At 41.8% G+C, this 19,288-nt stretch overlaps 2 protein-coding genes across 2 annotated transcripts in view; both read left to right on the forward strand.

The window, feature by feature from the left end:
- Window positions 1–3,815, forward strand: part of eif3ea (eukaryotic translation initiation factor 3, subunit E, a) — a 35,221-nt gene extending 31,406 nt beyond the window's left edge. The window contains exons 11-13 of the mRNA XM_058395022.1: window positions 1,786–1,888; window positions 2,329–2,463; window positions 3,592–3,815. Of these exons, the coding sequence (XP_058251005.1) occupies window positions 1,786–1,888; window positions 2,329–2,463; window positions 3,592–3,630 (277 nt within the window). The 3' untranslated portion in view covers window positions 3,631–3,815. The remainder of the gene's footprint in view (window positions 1–1,785; window positions 1,889–2,328; window positions 2,464–3,591) is intronic.
- Window positions 3,816–8,122: 4,307 nt separating this feature from the next.
- rspo2 (R-spondin 2) overlaps window positions 8,123–19,288 on the forward strand; it is a 53,997-nt gene continuing 42,831 nt past the window's right edge. Inside the window, exons 1-2 of the mRNA XM_058397469.1 lie at window positions 8,123–8,590; window positions 8,898–9,267. Of these exons, the coding sequence (XP_058253452.1) occupies window positions 9,168–9,267 (100 nt within the window). The 5' untranslated portion in view covers window positions 8,123–8,590; window positions 8,898–9,167. The remainder of the gene's footprint in view (window positions 8,591–8,897; window positions 9,268–19,288) is intronic.

Raw genomic sequence — 19,288 nt, forward strand, 5'->3', positions numbered from 1 at the left:
GGTATTTTTAAGGAATCCTTTGATGCTCACTATTCTGCGTCTGAGAAGGACCAGAGTTTAGACCAGCTTCCTTTTGACATAAGTACAGCAAACTTAATGACCACGGGTCCTGTCTAGTTTCCTGTGCCTTTCGGTATGTAATTGGTAATCGGGCTTCAGTGTGCTGTGCCGTGCTTTTCAGAGAAAGGGCCTGGCTTTCGGCTCTGGAGTCGACAAATATTCCCGTTTCCAATGTCAATAGGGTCTCGGCTTAATTTTGGACATGTGTTAACCATCACAACCTTGGCCCTTCTGACTTTGACAACTGCCACTTTTGCTGGTGGTTAGGTCTTAAATAATGAGCTCTATGAGCAATCTACAATGCCATGTGCCATTTTGTGCAGGTTGGATGGGGAGTAAATTATGTCAGCTGTCAGTTTTGCCAGGCTCAGCCCAGGCTGCATAAAAAGTGTTTTATAGGAGGTATGTGGATGTAATCTGCCCCTGCAGTTTGGGCTGAGGATGAGTGATCCATGGTAGTGATGCATGATTTCACCTCCTGTAGCTTCACAAGCACTCTGCTTGCACAGCTGTGTGAAACATCTTGCTTCTTTGGAAACTTTTTGTGCTACTCTGTGATTTTTACTCCCTCTACATACACAACTACAATACACCTTGTCAAGTCAATATGCTCCCACCAGTTGAGAGCATCACACCCCCTCCCAAAAAAATAAAACGGAGTGCAGGAAGTTGGAGAAAGTTCTGAAAGACGATGTAGAGAGAATGGGCGAGAGAATGGGTCAAATGGAAGTGGTCCGATTGGTTGTGTCACTTGGCTGTGGCTCCAGGATCACATTCCAGTAATGATATCTTTGAGTTCAGTCCTAGGAATTCACACAAAGTTCATTAGGTGCATCTACCTAGGTACAGGTCACATTGGAGGTATACAGATACTCTACAGTTCCATCTGTTGCTAACTACAGTTTGTTACCTCTGCTCTACCCTGTCCAGCACTGGGAAGAGACCACCATATGACCTCCACTGACCAGCCATGATCTTGAAGTGCTAGACCATTGTCCACACAGCAATGGTGGGCTGTATCTTGAAAGATAAATGTTTTGTATAAATGTGGGCCATGCTTTTATTATACACTTGCCTTGATAAACCAATTTTTGCAATCATGTCTCATAAAGGAGGACATTTGTGAGCTATGCCTTAAACAATTAGCTTCTGGACAAACGAAAAAGCACTGGATCCTCCAGCTTCTCCTCATCTCCCTGACTGCCCCATCCTGGCCCCTCCATGCCTCAGAACTCTTTCTTTTTGTTTAGGGACAGTGCTACTCTGACATGCCAGATGAGTGAGGTAGGGGCCAATAGAGGAGCTCAAAGATGGCCTGATGATTCAAGGGCCAGTGTATCAACCCATCTCTAATGGACTTACTCTTGAGACTCACTTCATCTCATCTCTACTTTTGGAAGGGCATTTTCATTTGTCTGTCACCATTACCTCGCCCTCACTCCATCTCCTCTCAGTGATGTAATTGTATTCCTTTTTATGGGCTTCTTAGACTTGGCGTGAATCATCATTATTGCCTTGCTTACATAATGAAAGGCATTTGTCACTCGAGAGTAGGGTTCCAAAAGCTCACTTTTGACAGGACTCTCTTTTCTCCAGTGTGCACATCAGATCGGGTCTTTTATATTGCTTTTATTTATGTTTACAAATGTGCTTGGGTATACAGATGAGACGCATAGTTACATAGCGTTATTATGTAGCACATAAATGCCCTCTGTTTCTGTGCAGCATGCTGGCAGACAAGCTGAATATGACTCCTGAGGAGGCAGAACGATGGATTGTTAACCTCATTCGTAATGCTAGGCTGGATGCTAAAATCGACTCCAAACTGGTAAGAGGCTCTCTGCTCATATTTATTTACTCTGTATCAAATTCTCTTGAGTGTTGTCTTGAGTGCTTGGTGTTTTTTCCCACCCTTCTCTCTCTTTAATGCTTGTAGTACCTGTCTATCAGAACATGTCCCATGTTTCATTTTGACTTTCATATAGAAAGTTACTCAGGTGGAATCAGCCAATCATTACTTTGTCCAAGTGGCTCAATGAAAGGTTCCATCTCAGACGTACTCCTCCACCAAAGCTGGAAAGCTGTATTATTACGCCCTTTTCCGAATGTCATAACAAACCCACCATGGGGCTGGCTCTCTGTAATCTCCCAAATAACACAGCTTTAAAATTGTATGGCCTAGAATTAACCCCCCAGTGTTTGGTGAGATGGTGGGTAGTGATGGAATTGGTGTTCAGAGTCTGTTTAGATCTGTAATACTTTTTGCAGGGTCACGTGGTGATGGGAAACAACGCCGTGTCACCGTACCAGCAAGTGATTGAGAAGACCAAGAGCTTGTCGTTCCGTAGCCAGATGCTGGCCATGAACATCGAGAAAAAGCTGAGCCACAGCAACAGGAATGAGGTCAGAGCTCGTCTCTCTTTCTCTCCCACGCACACACATATGCTCTGTCCAACTTTTATCTGGTCTCATCTCTCGCTGTTTAACTCGAGCCCTGTAGTTTACACGCGCAAATGATCTTGTCCAGAGAACAGAGCCTGAAGAATGTTGAACAGCCATCAACCTAGAGCTATCTTTACACGGTATAAACCAGTAAGAGCAAGTTTAACAGAGCGAGTGCTTTCATCATGCCATTCTTCTTCAAAGCACTAATAACAAGGTAGATGGCAGCACAGCCGTAAAGAAGAGGGCCCAAGTCCAGTGACTCAGATCTATAGAGTAAATAACACACACTCTCGCACACCAAGCTCTCTGTGAACTCCGAGATGAAGTTCTCTGCACTTAGGAGTCACCACAGATGTTTTGCTTGGGGTCCAGGGCAGTCACTGTTTGATCTGTGTGTATGTGTGTGTGTTTGTGTCTTGTGTGTGTTGTCTATTGTGTGTCAAATAGCTTGCCAAGACCCAGAAGAATTCACCTTTTACAAACTGTGGCTCTGATTCACAGAACTCAAAATTCAAAATACATTTTAAAAATTGTGTTCAGAAATAATAGATTTAAATCATCATTAAAATGGCACAAGTACACATTTATACACATTCTCAAGGGCCAAGGATTATGAAATAACACCTAACACACAAGGATATTTTTCACCGAGGAAAAAACCGCCAAATGCAACATCCTGGGCTCTGAACAAAGTAAAGTTATAGGGCTATTCTCTCTCTCTTTCTCTCTCTCTCTCTCTCTCTCTCTCTCTCTCTCTCTCTCATACCCCCATTGTATTTGTCTGTCTGTCTATACTATAGAGAGTTTGTTTTTTTGTCCAAAAGTACCTTTTTTTTTAAACAGTCAGAGATCAGTACATTTAGGAAGCTGACTCCATTATAACAGTGTGATTGTCCTACTTGCATTTGTTTAGCATTGTGTTATACAGTATATTGTAGACAGTGAATTTTTCCCCACTCCATATATCTGTCTACACAGTGATCAGTCAGCTAAAATGACAAACTCTACAACCAGCCATAAACACTTCACTTGACCTCTCTGTGAATTACCTAATTAACACAGGATCTGTCTTCTCTCCTCCTGCAGACTCCAAACTGGGCTGCTCAGGACTCAGGCTTCTATTGAGCAGAACTGTGAGCAGACGGTGTGCGTGCTGCCATATTAACTTCCTGTTACTCTCCAGCATTCCCATCCTGCTCTTGAACACATTGATTTCCTTTTTATTACACCTTAAAGTCAGAAATGAAACTTTTATTTAACCTCAGTCAAGTAAACATGATGTGTTCAATAAAAAAAATTCTCTTACAAAACCTTTCACCCTGTACTTGCCTGTTATTTCTGGACATTACGAACGGTGGTTGAGGCCGAAGTGGTCATACTCTTTTGTGTGTAATAAATGAAGTTTTAATGAGCAAGCAGAGTCATCGAGTGGGACGTGGTTCTAGGCTGCGTTTTCACGAAACAGCACGTCTGCGCACCATAATGATGAACGAGTGTTTAGTCTGCTGAGTTTTACAGCCCTGTACCATAGTGAGCCACCGCTCTCCTGCAGGAGGAACAGCACTGAAGGAAGAATAAAGAGGTGATGTCAACTTGCTCAATACCAATTCAATGCCAGTTATGCCTTCTGTATGCGCAGAGTGATGCTCACGACTCATCAGGCTGCATTAGCCAACAACACAATCAGCTTAATGCCCCCTCCTCTTATACCGCCCTCCCTTTCCTTCTTATCTCATCCTCTCTGCATCACAACAGCTGCAGTCTTTCTGTTTGCCCTTTCCTTGTTTCTCTCCATCTCTTTCATTCTCTCTCTCTCTCTCTCTCTCTCTCTCTCTCTCTCTCTCTCTCTCTCTCACACACACACACACACACACACACACACACACACACACACACACACACACACACACACACACACACACACACGGTGGCGGCTAAGACACGATGCATGTCTGTCTATTTTGGCCTCTCCGTCAGCTGACACATTTATGAGCGCTGTCTTTCTGGATGAGTGAAGGGGGGGGTTCACAGCTGCCATAGTGTTCAGGCATGTAGCCAGACAGCTAAAACGCTGACATCACCTTTGCTTCCACAGTCTGTGTGAGCAAGAGAGAGTAAGCGAGAGGCGGCCAGCCACGAAACGAGGAGGTGGAGGTGGATAAAGTAATTGGTTTACCGGTTCTTTTGCCGGTCCTGTGCCATGACACATTACAAAAATAAAACCCATGCACCCCTTAATTATCACTTGAACCTTAAGAGTGCTGTATCAAATGTTGTTTTAGTACTACATCCAGACCAACATTAGACATGTGGTGAGCAAACCTCTCCACCACAAAGCTGGACACTTTACTCAAAATAAATAAATAAACAAACAGGCAAAAGGACGAGTAAGGTTTTTTGGTCCACACCACTACATGACCTTTCTGTTTGGCGTTGTTCTCTAAAAAGGTTGAACTTTTGGCTAAATGCGCTGTGTAATTCCAATAGTTGCACACTGTTTTGTTGCTTGTTCTGGTCATTTTTCCTTGACTAGTTTTCTGTAATTTAGGAAAGGTTTTAGTGGAAAGTGGTTTAAAAGGCTACAGTGACATTTACAGGTCATGTATTTACCCTACCACCATGCATTCGTTCTTTGTGAACATGATCAAGGGATGTGGGATCTCGGGGAGTAATGGAATGACCAGAGGATCACAAGTTCGTGTCCTCGAGATGGCCAAGGTTAACAGAGCCGGCCTGTATCCAGTGCTAGACCTGTACTACTAGTTCCTCTTATCAGCCCTCGAGCAAAGCCTTTAATCCCAAAACACTGCAGGGGTTCACATGAGACTGACCCTGTACCCTGACCTATTGCTTATCTTACTGTCAGACAGAAAATTATGTGCAACATTATCCAAATAAGGATTCTATTATATTATTGCAGTATGGCAATTATCACACTAAACAGTCCAAATCAAATTGTGGAGCATGAAGTTCCAGGTCAGTGTAAATGATACCAGTTACTTTTACATATGCTGGTTAAGGGTTGGAAACCATAAGACTGTCTTTAGACATTAGTAGCTAATGGTGAAATGGATGTTGCCTTGCTGTTGTCAGTCATTAACTATTCAATTTCAATTCAATGTACTTGTATAGTGCTTTTAACAATGGACACTGTCTCAAAGTGGCTTTACAGAAGTGTAAAGTTTAAAGTTAAGTTACTATTTATCCCTAATGGGCAAGCCTGAGGCAACAGTGGCAAGGGAAATCTCTCTGAGGAAGAAACCTTGAGAGGAACCAGGCTCAGAAGGAAACCCATCCTATTTTGGATGACACTGGACAGTAAATAATGTTCTTTCTACAACAGCAACCAAACTATGAGGGAGCATTGTGTGTAGCATGTACACTGTGGGCATCTGTGAAGAATTTGTTTGATTATAGTTCTTCCGATCAAATGTCAAACTTTTTCTGTGAGTTAAAAGCATTGAACCTTACCAGTAAGCAATACGATACAACAAGCTTTCATACAATGCCCCAAGACCTCTGAAAAAAACTGTTGTGTGTCAAATCTTTGTTAGTCCATGGACTCACTTTAATAATTTGTAATGGGATCCTTTATGGCAGTTAATGGATTAGACTATTCTGATGATCTCTTGTACAAATTATGTTGTTGTATTTTACCTCAAAAGTAACCTAACTGATGACTTAAAGAAGTATAACTTATAGAAGTTGTAAGTTGTAATATTGATTAAAAAAAGTAATCATGATAGCATCATGCAACAATGGTGGCAGCCATTTTGAACACAACGCCAGCTCTTATTTTTAAACAAGTACTTTACTTTTTTAAAGAAGTTGACTAGGTGTCACTGACACGTTTATGATACTTGCACATGAGCTACATGAACCTATACACGCTGCACACATCAGACCAGTGACATTTGAGGTAGGCAAGAAATTTGTCTCTCTTCAGTCAAACTACTTAAGTTTATCTAGTTTATACTGTGATGTTTTATGCTATGTAACAGTCCAAACTTGCCAACCTTGATCGATTTGTCAAATTACACACAAATTCACGTGCCTTGTGCAAAAATTAGCCACCACACTGGTTTTATTTTTCATTTAAAGTTTGGGCTGTATTTACATGTAATAAAGTGAGTTATTTCCTTCGTGTCCATTTACCAACTCCTCACTACCACAGCATCATTTTGTCTGTAATTGAAAAAGACAATATTTTGCAAATAAATGATCCTTCTGGTATCCTTTAGTCGAATATTACTTCTTATACTCTTATGATTCTTATACTTTCTATAAGAAATGTTACATTATTTTATATTTAGCTTGGACTTGCTTCTTCTTTTCCTACTTAATACCTTTTTTTATATGGCAAAAAAAACAACATAATAATTCAGTGAAAATATACATGAGTCATATATGGTCATCTGGTGTCCACTGGCTACTCTGAGCATGCAGTCCATACTTTCTCCTGCACACTTTGCAACTACTGGATGTCGACTACGGAAAAGAACAAGGCACAATTTCTGGGATTTGACGTATACACTGATGTTATGCTGACGTCAAACCCCTATCGGCTTCCTATTGGACAGGTAGTGCACTAATCAGGGAGTATAAGGCATACTTTTTATATCTTATGTAAGGTACTTATAGAGGGAGTTCGAAGTCATTTAGGATGCGGCCTAAAACTTTTTCCATGGTCTGTGGGAATTGCAGTGTGACTTAATGGCGGTTGAGCAGCAGCGAGTCTGACCTCATCCCAGAGGCTTTCTCTATTATCGTGTGTACATCACAGTGGAAAAGAAACACATCCGCAAAAGTGAGGAACATAAAAAGGACAAATAAATAAAAGATTAAGTGCCACACCTAGTGGTCAAGCAGGGTAAAACATTTGTGTTTAATTTAAAAAACCATTGCAGATCAGACTGATGACGGGGGTGATGTAGGTGCACAGATGCTTACAAGTGAAACGATCTCCATCACACTGGACGTTTTCCTACACACAGCCTTGTGCGCGTGAGGACGCTTCATTTATAACGCTGTATAACAAGCATATGACACTTTCATTCCCTCGGAGGCCTACGCAAAATAGCTAAACAATAATGTAGCCATCAGTCTGAGGGATTAATGCGTTTGATTTTCACTCTGCAGTCACTATGCGACTTAAATATTGCCAGTCGAGTTAAATGTATCCTCGTGCGTCATGTATCCTCTCATAAATGAACTTTAAGTGCGCTGTAGATCCGCCAGTCGAGTTTCTTCATTTAAAGCGGCGACTTGCCTTGTAAGAATTTTAACTTTTCCATTAAAAAAAAAAACTTCAACCTGAGAAACACGTTAAGGAAAACGAACTCATTAGCCTTGGGTGTGGAAGGCAAAGCAAAGACTCAGAGCAAGCACAAGGAGTCTGGTAAGATTTTTTTTTAATATCTAACCTGCACTAGGACCCAGGGCTTGCTCATTAAGTAATTTCTATTAGACCCGGTGGATTTAATGGCATGCATCATCTTGGAAATGTGAAAAAAAAAAAGTGAAAAACACCCCTCTTCTGGACGGTGGGGCTTCCAAAAAAAAAAAAAAAAGCCCCACCAAGATGTTGGGAGTCTCCACGTGACAGCAGCGCTGAGCTTATATAGTAAAAGCGGCCCAAGCATCAGCACCACTAAGCTTCACCTCCTCATCAGCCGAGCGCTACGGAGCCTATATGTGCTGACCAGGCGGAGAAAGCCACACGTCGACCTCACACACGGCTTCACGATCACTAACGAGCTTCAGGTGTTCGACATAACTGTGTGTGAGTGTGTGTGTGTGTGTTTTTTTCTTTGCGGAGGACAAAAATCCCGAGGCGCTTTTTTCCCCCCAATCCGCGGAGCAGCACGTGAAGAGCCAGAGTGCTGCTTCTCCCGAGCGCAGAGTGTGATGAGCTGTGAATAACGGATCCACGCCGGGGTTTGGAGTGACAAACTTTCTCCCGGTGAGCGGGATGCTCTGTGCCCTAACTCCACTTTGGCCTTCTGAAGGAACTTGATATTAGTTTTTCATCCGGATCGGACTCTTTTTTTTTGAGCTCTCTTTTCAGACTCTCTCTTTTTCGCAGGTAGCCTTATGTCATCTTGTGTGTGCGCGTGAGTGTGTGTGTGCGCGCGTGTGCGTCTGTATGTAGCTTATATTGAAGGTATCATCCTGCTTTAAACGTTTTGCCGAACATGTCGGCTGGCGATCTGCGCTGCGTTACGACACAACGAGACCACCAGATAACGTTGATGTATTATAAACTGCTTTGTGTGCGCTAAATGACTGTTTTGCTGATGAATTACGAATCTTCACCCTCCGCTATAGGCTGTTCTGTATCTGCTCACCGTCTTGCACTGACTTACATAATCTCATTCTAACTCTTTCCATAGGGTACGGGAGTGTTCTTCTAGCCTATGATTAACCCTGTTTCGTGCACTTTTTAACACGCTTGATAAAAATGACATTAGTCGCTGATGAGAAACTCTTTCCCGTCTGATGAGCGACACGCTGAAGTATGGACTTCTAAACTTCCCAGTCACCTCTAGGAACAATCTGTAGGCAACATTCAAACCTTAAACACGGACCTTGAGGACTGTGCACGGAAAAGAACAACACTTTTGGCACTTCTGACTGAGTCGAGAGAACGCACAGCCGCCCAGATGCAGTTTCGACTCTTCTCCTTTGCTTTGATCGTGTTGAACTGCATGGACTACAGCCACTGTCAGACGCAGGCGCATCGCTGGAGAAGGAACAAAAGAGGTAAAAGCAGACTGCGAATCACACCGGGTATCTGCTCACACACTTTAATTGAGATATCAGGGCTTCGATTTGGCGCATGGGTGCATTAAGCGGGAGGGGTATTCATTTTAGGTACAAAAAAAAAATCTGGAGATGGCTTCTATGTTATATTACTAAACTTAATTTCACTACAGGGTATCTGTGGAAAAGATACATTTCATGCATTTGGGTGTACGGTGAAAAATATGTAGCTTGTAGCTAGACATTTATAGCATTTGGCAGACACGCTTATCCTGAGCGACTTATATTCATCTCATTTATATTACTGAGCTGTTGAGGGTTAAGGGCCTTGCTCATGGGCCCAGCAGTGGCAACTTGGCGGTGCTATGATTTGAACTCACAACCTCCGAGTCCGACATCTTAATCGCTGAGCCACCACTGCCCCAGTCATATATTTTTTAAATTATTTTTTGACTAATGGAAAGGAAAATAAATGCATGTAAAAAATTCAGTCCTAACTTCAAACTTTTCGGTTTCTACTGCTGACTTGAGCGCCTGTGTGCCTGCGCGTAAAAGCGCGTAAAGACACGAGCAGGAACTAACACCGCGAATAGCTGCTTCTTAGTTCAGCACCACTTTACATAAGGATTTCAGAGATAACCAGTTTATGGTAAGGACAAATATTTAGGATAAATATATCAAGTCAGTGTACACACTTGTAGCTAACAAATTAACGCCATGTTCCCAGATCTGATTAGACCTACACTAACACTATTTCCTCTTAAATTGTTCAGAAGGTCGGACAATTAGTGTGTGTGTAAGTTTGATCACTTGTCAGCTTTGTCTCACACACACGATTTCACTTTGGTGTCCTGATATCTGTGTTAGTTGTCCGGATTTGTTGTAAAGTCACGTGGAACAATCAGTTGTCTCTAGTTTTTAGTTTTTATGCAGTGAGTCCTGAACTCCTGCTTCCTTATTAATCATAACTTTTATTAAAATACATAATGTCACATAGAAGGTAGAATCCTATTCTTTTTATTTCAGCGTCATTTAATAGTTTATTAAACTTTTATTGAAATTATTTTGTAGTTAGGTGAAAAAATGAAAAATAAAAAAAACGTCAGCATGTCCACAGTACAGCAGTGTTGAGTCTAGCAGTCAGTTCTTGAGTGACAGAGGGATTTGAGTCCATGTGAAGGGACATCTGGCTCATTCATGATACCCAGTAGACTCTACGATACTCAGAAAGCTAATGAAGTGGGCCGATAAACTGTGGCATAGATTTAACCAACGTAGACATGTTGAATTGTGAACCAATCACAGAAACGGAAATCATTCTTCCGCTGCCCTGCCCCCACCATGACCACTACCCAAAAAGGAGAAACACACATACCATCAAAGCCTACACATCGCCTAAACGTCTGTCTCCAAGGTGCATCACACACCATGCTTTGGTGTACAGACTATGTACTTTGTTCTACTTTTATTTCTATAAATCATAAATGAAAGAAAAATCTATTGGGATGTTGGACATTGCACCTCTCACTGTAATCACTGGAGCCAGAGTTTGTTCATAAGTTTAATTTGTGCTGCATGCACATCTCCTCTAGATGCTGCTGGTGGATTCATCTAGAAAAAAAAAATCAATGAATCTACCCACTACTTTGCACATGTCACCTCAGAACAATTATACCAATCGTAAATTTGCTATTTATGACAAATTCTGTGTTGATTAACTTTGAGCTGTAATATCCTGACGTTGTGGAGCTAGCCAAAATCTAGAACTAATGCCCACTACGAGCAGCTGTCCATCTAACAGATTATTTAGTGTGCTAGCTAACAGCCTAAATCTAATTAAGTCCTGGATAATAAGTCCTAAGTAAAAATTAGAAATGCAAGTCAGATAATAAAATCAGCCCACAAATGATCTGTATGTGTTTGAACATAGCTTCTGATTGCTAGATTTAATATCAGGTAATTAAGTTTAAAAAGAGAAGCTACGTAGATGTGTGGTTTCAGTTTACTCACAGTGATGATGTCAATTCACCGGTAGTCTGTTTACTGGCGAAGAGAAATAAGCAACTCACTCCAAATGACCTTCTATAGTTAAAGGAAGAGTGGAGTTGCATTTAGAGAGAGAAAATAAATGAGCTGCATATAGTGCTACTGTAACACATTTAAATATCTAAGCTAAAAAAGAAAGAAGTAATGAGCATGAGGGTTAGGTGTAATCATATGCATGGCATGCTAGGGGGGACCTTTATTCCGGCTGCAAGTCTTCCCCACCACCCATCTGCAAATAATCAGGCCATCACTGCGGGGTACTGGCACACACACATCTTCTGCTCCCTTATTTTTCTACAAGACTTGTGTGATCTCAGATACTCCGTAATATAATTTTCTTAATGGGATCAAAGTTAGCTGAGGTGAACTGTGTTTGGTTTGTGGATGTGAGGCAAAGAAAAAAATAGTGATTGCAGTGCGAAAATAGTGCATTGTGTGTGTGTGTGTGTGTGTGTCGTGTAAGATATAGATTATCCATAGATGGCAATGCCACTTATATATATATCTGAGGCCCCTAAACCATGCAGTCTGTCTGCACTGGATGCTTATAAAAGAGGAAGTAGGTTCTGTTGTTATGATATACATAAGGCCAGGAGTGACACTTGAAATGCTGTGGAAGTCAGCCAAGCTATAAATTTACTTCCTTATTTTATTTATCATGCTTATTGAGAGTACCATGGGAGAGAAATCATGGTTCAATAGACTCCAAAACAGTCAAATATTTTTCTTGCCCTGTGGGTTCCTGTGACAGCTTTATACTCGTATTTGCTGGCTTGCTCTTGTACAGCGGTATTTGAATCATTCCAGAGACTCAAGTCATGCGCTACGATTACGCTCCCTAAAGATTCAGCCATACGCTAATCAGCATGTGAATATACAGTGTTTTTTAAGGTGTACTCAGTTTTGTATTCCTTTACTTTATTAACCCTTCTCTAGTCAGCATTTGGCACATGAAAAGAGCATCGTAACGAGTTAGGATTAAAAGTAGTGCTGCAGCGCACACCGTTTTTTTCCCCTGTGCCTCAAACCCAACACATCTTTTTCATTCTGTGCAAATAAAACTAAACCAACAGTAAGAAACATCCAATTTACACCTCCTTACCCCCTACACTGCATGCAACAGAGAGCAGACGGGGGGGGGTGTAGCGAGTCCTGCTATGATATCATTGCTAGACTCTAGGGTATTAGTTTTCATTTTATTCCCTGGCTAATGATGCCACCTGCTGACTACATAAAAAACCCCAAAAGGCTCATGTGCCAGCGTAGCCCAGAGGAAGAGAGAAATCAGGCGTGCAGATCTGTAAAAAGGGATGCTGTTAACTCCTTTGTTGCTAATTAATTTATTCCAAATGCTTTTCACAGAGTAGTATAAATATTACTAGGCTGATGTATGTTTTTTTTTGTACCCCAAAAAGAAATTTACTGAAGTTCATAAACCTGTTATGGTCATTACACATGTATTAATGTTCTGAGGAGCCTCACGTGTCCCTAAACAGGAGCCAGGTGTTAATTATTATAGGTTAGTAGAAGTACTTTTCACGGCAACTTACTTTTTCATCAAATGTTAAGTGCACATGTTTCTTTTCAGTTCACATAAACTTGTTATGGAGAACATGCAGGAGGTTATTAGGTATTTCTGTAGCTATTTAGTTTGAACACTTTTTCACTTTCATTCCTACCATTAGAAACGTTTTTCATGACTTCATCGCTTTAACCTCATCTTCTGTTGATATGGTTTTGGTTTCTTGTAGACTGAAAGCAGGAGGTATTTCAATATTTTTAAATTAAACATTGTTAATCATTGTCTGTAGAACCTCAGGAAGTGTGTGTGTGTGTGTGTGTAAGCACAGATTGCTGTATATGCGTGTCTTCTGAGTTGTAGCTTAGAAAGTGCTATTTGTAATTAATAGTCTAATTAAGTGCTTGATAATGGAACTAATAGAAGCATATAGCCAGAAAAATCCTGTGCTCTGGAGAGGTGAATATCTTGAAAGAAAGGCTTATTTCTGAGTTCTAGAAATGGAGAAACTGTAACAGAGATTGTGTGTTTTTGCAAAGAATAGATACTGTATCTACAGTTCGATTTACTTCCATCGACATTTTTATTTCCTCTCCTGCATGCTGTATGTTTATAATTGGTTCTGGTCCACGGTGAAACTGTACCACACCCAGACATCACAAAACCTGATTGCTGGAATTGAAACCAAAGTATGTGAAGGTTGTGGAGAGATCAGTCTGAGACCAGCCTGGCATTGAAAGGTTGATTGAGGGTATGAACGAACTGATTTAAACAAACGAGAGAAATTAATAACTCCCACTTGGTGTGAGCAGGACACACATTCTTTTAAAGAATTCCTGATGTTTACATTTCGTTCGGTTTACTAAACCCTTACTTGCACAGAAAGGCACGAAAGAAAGGAGCTGTTAAATGTAGCGCTGTGTTTGCAGAAAGCTTAAACAAGGTCCCAGGTCAATGGGTGGACACGTTAATGTTGGCTCCTGGTATGTTCATGCGGTGTAAGTCATTGATTAAGTGCCTGACAGGGAAGGAGAACACTCCAAGAGCTTTTTTCTTCTTCTTTTTTTTCTCAAAAACGGTGTTTGCCACTCTCCGTTTGGAAAAAGTGAAAAGGCTGCAGATGGCACGTCTTTTAACGAGAGCTTTTCACGCGGTGCCTCCCTAATCCAGGAGATGGATGTTCTTCATCGAGTCAACGAGTTTATGTGTACGAGTCCCCAGTCTCCTGCTGTCCAATAGACCCTTTTCCAGTGGCTGGTTTGGCTTTTCTATTGCCCTCAGGTCTTGGACAGCAGTTCTCCTGCTTGTTAAGGAGTAGGTGTGTTGTGTTTGAGACTGTCCTTCTACAGAACGGTGTGATTGTTTTACCATGCTCGTGTAAAATGAGTGGAGGTATGAGAATGTGAGTAGCTTCTTGCAGCACACAGGAAGAAGCGTGTCTTGATGAAGGGGGGCATCCAAGGCTGTGAGAGAGAGAGAGAGAGAGAGAGAGAGAGAGAGGTTGAGGGGGAGCATATTTGAGGAGATCAGTTAGAGATGGCTTCATTTGATCTCCATCACCTGACAGGGATTAAATCTCTCAGAGTTCAAGGGCAGCACAGAACTGATGGGAACGTTTTTTGTCCGATTTTGTGAACAACATTTTAACTGTAGAGGAAAATGCTAAGTTAAATAGGACTTTTCATTGTGCGTATAATGCTGTATTCCTAGTCCTTGGAAGAGTGGGAATCTGCTGTCTTCACTTTCTCTGTCACCAGAAGATTTGTGGTCTGATTTGTTTTTAACTCCGATCAAGCTCCTGCAGTTTATTGTGTTTCAGCACCACTCTGATGCAGAACATCCGTGAGCAGTCGTGCACTAATGAAACCCTGTCGTTCCTGCTTAAGTTGATTTATCAGTTTAATGACAATTTGACAGCCTTAGTCAATGCGTTATTGGCTCTGGCTGTGGTGTCAGGGCAGAGGATGTGTATCGTGCAGAGACGACTGGCCCGCTAGTGCCTGCTGCAGCACACAGAGCAGCAGTGCTATGGTATGCCTCTGGCTTTCTCACAGAGGGAACAGAGATGGCATGAACTCACAGTCACATTGATACCTCAAGCCCTGTTTGACCCTCAGTGGCAAATCTGGTTTGAGTTCTCTTTGTATTTATTTGCCACAGAAACACCCACACGCCCTTTCCTCAACAACATCAGTTAGCGTTAATTCATTTATCCAGACCGAAAGACTCCTGATTCAGATTTGGGGTGGTGTGTTTCCTCCACCAACAGCCCATATCTCCGTTTTGCGAGCTGTTGCTCCATTTAAGATGGAGAATGGAGATGTTTTCAGTTCATGCAAATAAAAGGGTGAGTTTAGCAACACTATTTCACACCACCCATTTGTCATGTCATAGCACTTTGTGGGTAAAACATTTATGTGTTAGAATTTCACCATTTTTTTGTGTTTTGTTTTTTTTGGTTGTTGTTCCCTCATACACAAGGAGATTCCCTCTTTCCCGCTCAATCACTGTCATTAGAGGATCCCTTGTGCTGGCAATATTAAATGCCAAACAGATGGTTTTCTTTTGGACCACATTTTACCGCACTGTAAAAGTTAATTTTCGGAAATGAACTAAAATAAAAAGGACTTATTATATAATTCTTGTAATACACTCCATATTTCCTCATGGTGATTGGAAACTGTGGAGCTGCAGACAAAAGGTCCAGTGTCCCATAAGCAAGTGAGATTTTCTAGCTTTCACCTTTGTTAGTCCCTCACTAGCTAACCTCCCAAAGCAATTATACCTTAATATGTTTCCTTATAAAGCTACTAAATATGGTAATATGGCTAGTTGGGTACAATACCCTTTAGTTTATAGACCAATAAAATTTCTGAATGTGGGACTCATTTCCAAAAAGCATGCACGAAACAAATTTGTAAGGTTTTTTTTAATATAAAAATAGCAGCTTGAGTCACACTGTGGAATGGAAGGTAAAGACAGTACTCAGAAATATGCCAAATAAAACCTGACTGCACTTCTGTTGCTATCCCAAAGGCTCACTGCATTTTCTTAGTACTCTAAGTAATGAGGCCACTTGCAGTTGTGGCAGCTACATCATGCCATGGGTTGCCGCATGAGACAAATAGTTAGATTTTCCCTCATTTGTTGACTGTGTTTCATTTTTGTTTATTACCTTGGAGTTCAGCTAAATGCTGAAGTAAAGAAAACCATGTGACGGTAATGTTAGCGTTTGAGAGGAACGCCATCGAGGTTAACCGTTGACATAACTTTTATGTGCCAATTCTCCATATCAGCAAGCCTTCTTAGCCCTTCAGTCTCGCTTGTTCTTGACCCTTTATGATCATCCAGCATCCCGCAAGCTAGATGCCACATCCTCAACGCCCTCCTTAACACTCGGGCTGGAAGGCCTGCAACCATGACTGCCTAATGGGGTGTCAACTGAGTGTTTGAGACAGTTCAAAGATTTAATTGCTCTTTCAAAGTGCCCCTGTTGAGTTTGAGGAACTTGACTTGCTCTCCACTTGGCTACTCCACAACTCTTACGTACTGTGTATGTGTTGGCGGAGTCTGTGTCCTACCCAAGTTTAAAGCAGCGCTCACACTGGAGCTTCGCCTTGCATGTGTCTTTTCCGGGGAGGAGCAATATTAGGCGCCCTGGTGTGACATGTTCCTGGAGGTTCAGTGAACATTTGAGTGTAGCCAGCTAGCTAGTTTTTATTATTTGTGAGTTTCTGAGGAGCTGAAAAAGCTTCTTGACAAAATCAAAATAATAATAACAAACTCTTCAAGACATGACAGATACTTGTTTTTCTATTGACCGACACTTCCATGACTGACAGATCGAGAGGCTAAATTTTCTGTTCAAAATCCGAGGAGGTGGAGGGAAACGTAATGCCTACCCGAATGCCTTTTACAGTGTCGTCTTCCATTAAAGTGAACATGCTTTTTGAGAGGTGGGTATTATGCACATGCAGTGTGACCACTGATTAATCGATTTGTGAGGCTGCGCCAAAACCCAAGCCTTGGCGGCCAGACAGCACTGGCCAAGTGGGACCTGTCTCCAATTCTGATTGACATTTACAACCACGCCTATACGAAGCACTTCAAAACACCAGGGCAGCGCAATCCTTCCATCGCTCCTCCCCAGCCTTCCACTACCCAACAGATGGACAGGCCTACTCTGTTCCTCTGTATGTTATGGGGCCTCTAATTACACTCGCTCTCCACATCAAACCCTTACTCAACACGCCTTTTCTTTGCATATGGGCTGGACGTGGGCTGGTCAGTTGAAATAGAGGAACTCATGGCATGTGGTTGTGGTCACCTAGAGGATGTGGACAGAGTTGGGGTCTCATCTCGACTTCTTGCCCTTTCATAACCTCTTATAGGAACGATCTTGTTTAGCCCTGCTTGGCCAAACGGATGCATCTAAAGTTGAGAAAAAGGGAGTGCAGAAGAATAGCGGAGTGCCTGGCTTGGCCCCTGCCTGTGGAACTAAGGAGCACTGGTGTGGTTTCAATCAGAGCCAGGCATGGAAGTCATTAGAGAGTTGTGGTGCTGAGCTCATTGTCTCTCCATTCTCTCTATTCCCTGTCTTCTCATTCACTCTCTTACTCCCTCTCATACACACTGAAGATTAAGCATGTTGCTTGCATATGGATTAGGTCTTTAAGAGGCACTAACTGGAGATACACACTCTCAGATTGGTAGCGGAGTATTAACACAGTACTTGTTGTCAGTTTATTTGTCTGTTTAGACCCAGTCACACACAGCAGGCAAAGGAATTCCATGTTTCCCTGACAGGGCTTTAAATTGGCCAATAAAAGGAACTGTCTCACAGTAGCGACAGGTTATGACATTGTTATGGCTGCGGATATAAAACACTCAATTAGTTGTACTCCTGTCACAAAAATGTTTCATGAGGCTGTCTCATACTAAGTCGAAACCTTGGAGGGTGCATCTGAGTTAAACGGGATTGACTCAGAGTGGATGTGACTGATATCATTGATGTTCTCTTTATTCATTCATTCATCTTCAGGAATCTGTTTATCCTGGTCAGGGCTGCAGTGGATACAGAGATTATCCTGTGAACACTGGGCAATAATACAGACTGAAAGCATCAGGAATACACACCAGGCAATAATACAGACTGAAAGCATCAGGAATACAGACTGAATGCGATCGCGGTTCATCGCAGGGCACCTTGTAAACACATTCACACCTAGGGGCAATTTGGTACAGCTAATCCACCCACTGCTGTGTTTTTGGGACAGGGAAAGAAACCAGAGAACCCAGAGGAGAGTGAGAAACCCCACACAGAATGTAACCTGAGCTCAGGATAGAACCGAGGAGTGTGAGCCGGCAACACAGGATGTTTTATTTGATTGACAATTTGCTGCTCTTCTTAAAATTTAAGTAAAGCTTCAGTTAAGAATTTCATTCTTCTGTTTCTATGTTTTGTTTGCAGACAGCCTCAGTTGTGGTCCATTTATAAATTTTGGGATTTAGACACTGTCTTTATCCCTCCATTCTCTCTCTTAGTAACTGGGTTGCACAGCAGGGACCAGTCTGCGGTAAAGAGCATGGTAAAGAAAATGTGTGGGGCGGAGAAAAATATCCACCAACATTTTTCAGATTCCTGTTTTTTCCTCTCTCAGTTATCCACTTGTATTACATGTTGGCTGACTTTTCTTCAGCTCAGTGTTATTTTATTTGGAGCCGAGCCAGGCCTCGGGAGCAGACTGTCTTCTTTAGCGTAAACAGCTGTCACAGGCAGGGGTGGCAAGGAAATGGTGTGCACACGCAGAGAGAGGTCGTGTGTAGTTTACATGTTTACACCCTGAAGGCTTTGGTAATGTCACTGACCACACATAACGGACCAAGTTGCCTGTGAGGGCAGTTCATGCTAAAATAGATTCATCAGCTGAGTAAAAGTAGTGAATAAAAGGAGGCAGCAGGAATCACGCAGTACTGTTTGGGTAAGAAAGCGGACGAGAGCTGCAGCGTTTATCTCTCTGGGATCAGCTGGGTGCTGAGGAAACAGGAGATTTGAAATGCGTTAATTTGTAACTGCATGATGTGTGACATGTCTTTACCTGCAAGGAAAGGCTTTAGTTCGGAAATCTGAGTTCATAATGATACTGTCAGGGATGTGTAGGTATGTAAGCACACTATACACATACACAGGAAACAGCAACACTATAATTTAACTTCCATGCTATTGTTAACATCTTTAAATTATCAAAGCGAATTTTAGGGCTTTAACAGTATCTCTGATTTAACCTTATGAGGTCATTTGGTTGGTCCCCACATCTTCCCCCTCAAACCACACTCACAATACTGCAGCTTTTATTTAAACCAATAAAAGAATCAAAATGTTTCCTTTGAGATACTGATGTTAGGGTTTAGTTTAGGTTTAGTCATAGCAATAATTAGCTGTATTAATAATTATGT

Source organism: Hemibagrus wyckioides, linkage group LG01, assembly GCF_019097595.1.
Source record: "Hemibagrus wyckioides isolate EC202008001 linkage group LG01, SWU_Hwy_1.0, whole genome shotgun sequence".
Lineage (NCBI taxonomy): Eukaryota > Metazoa > Chordata > Actinopteri > Siluriformes > Bagridae > Hemibagrus > Hemibagrus wyckioides.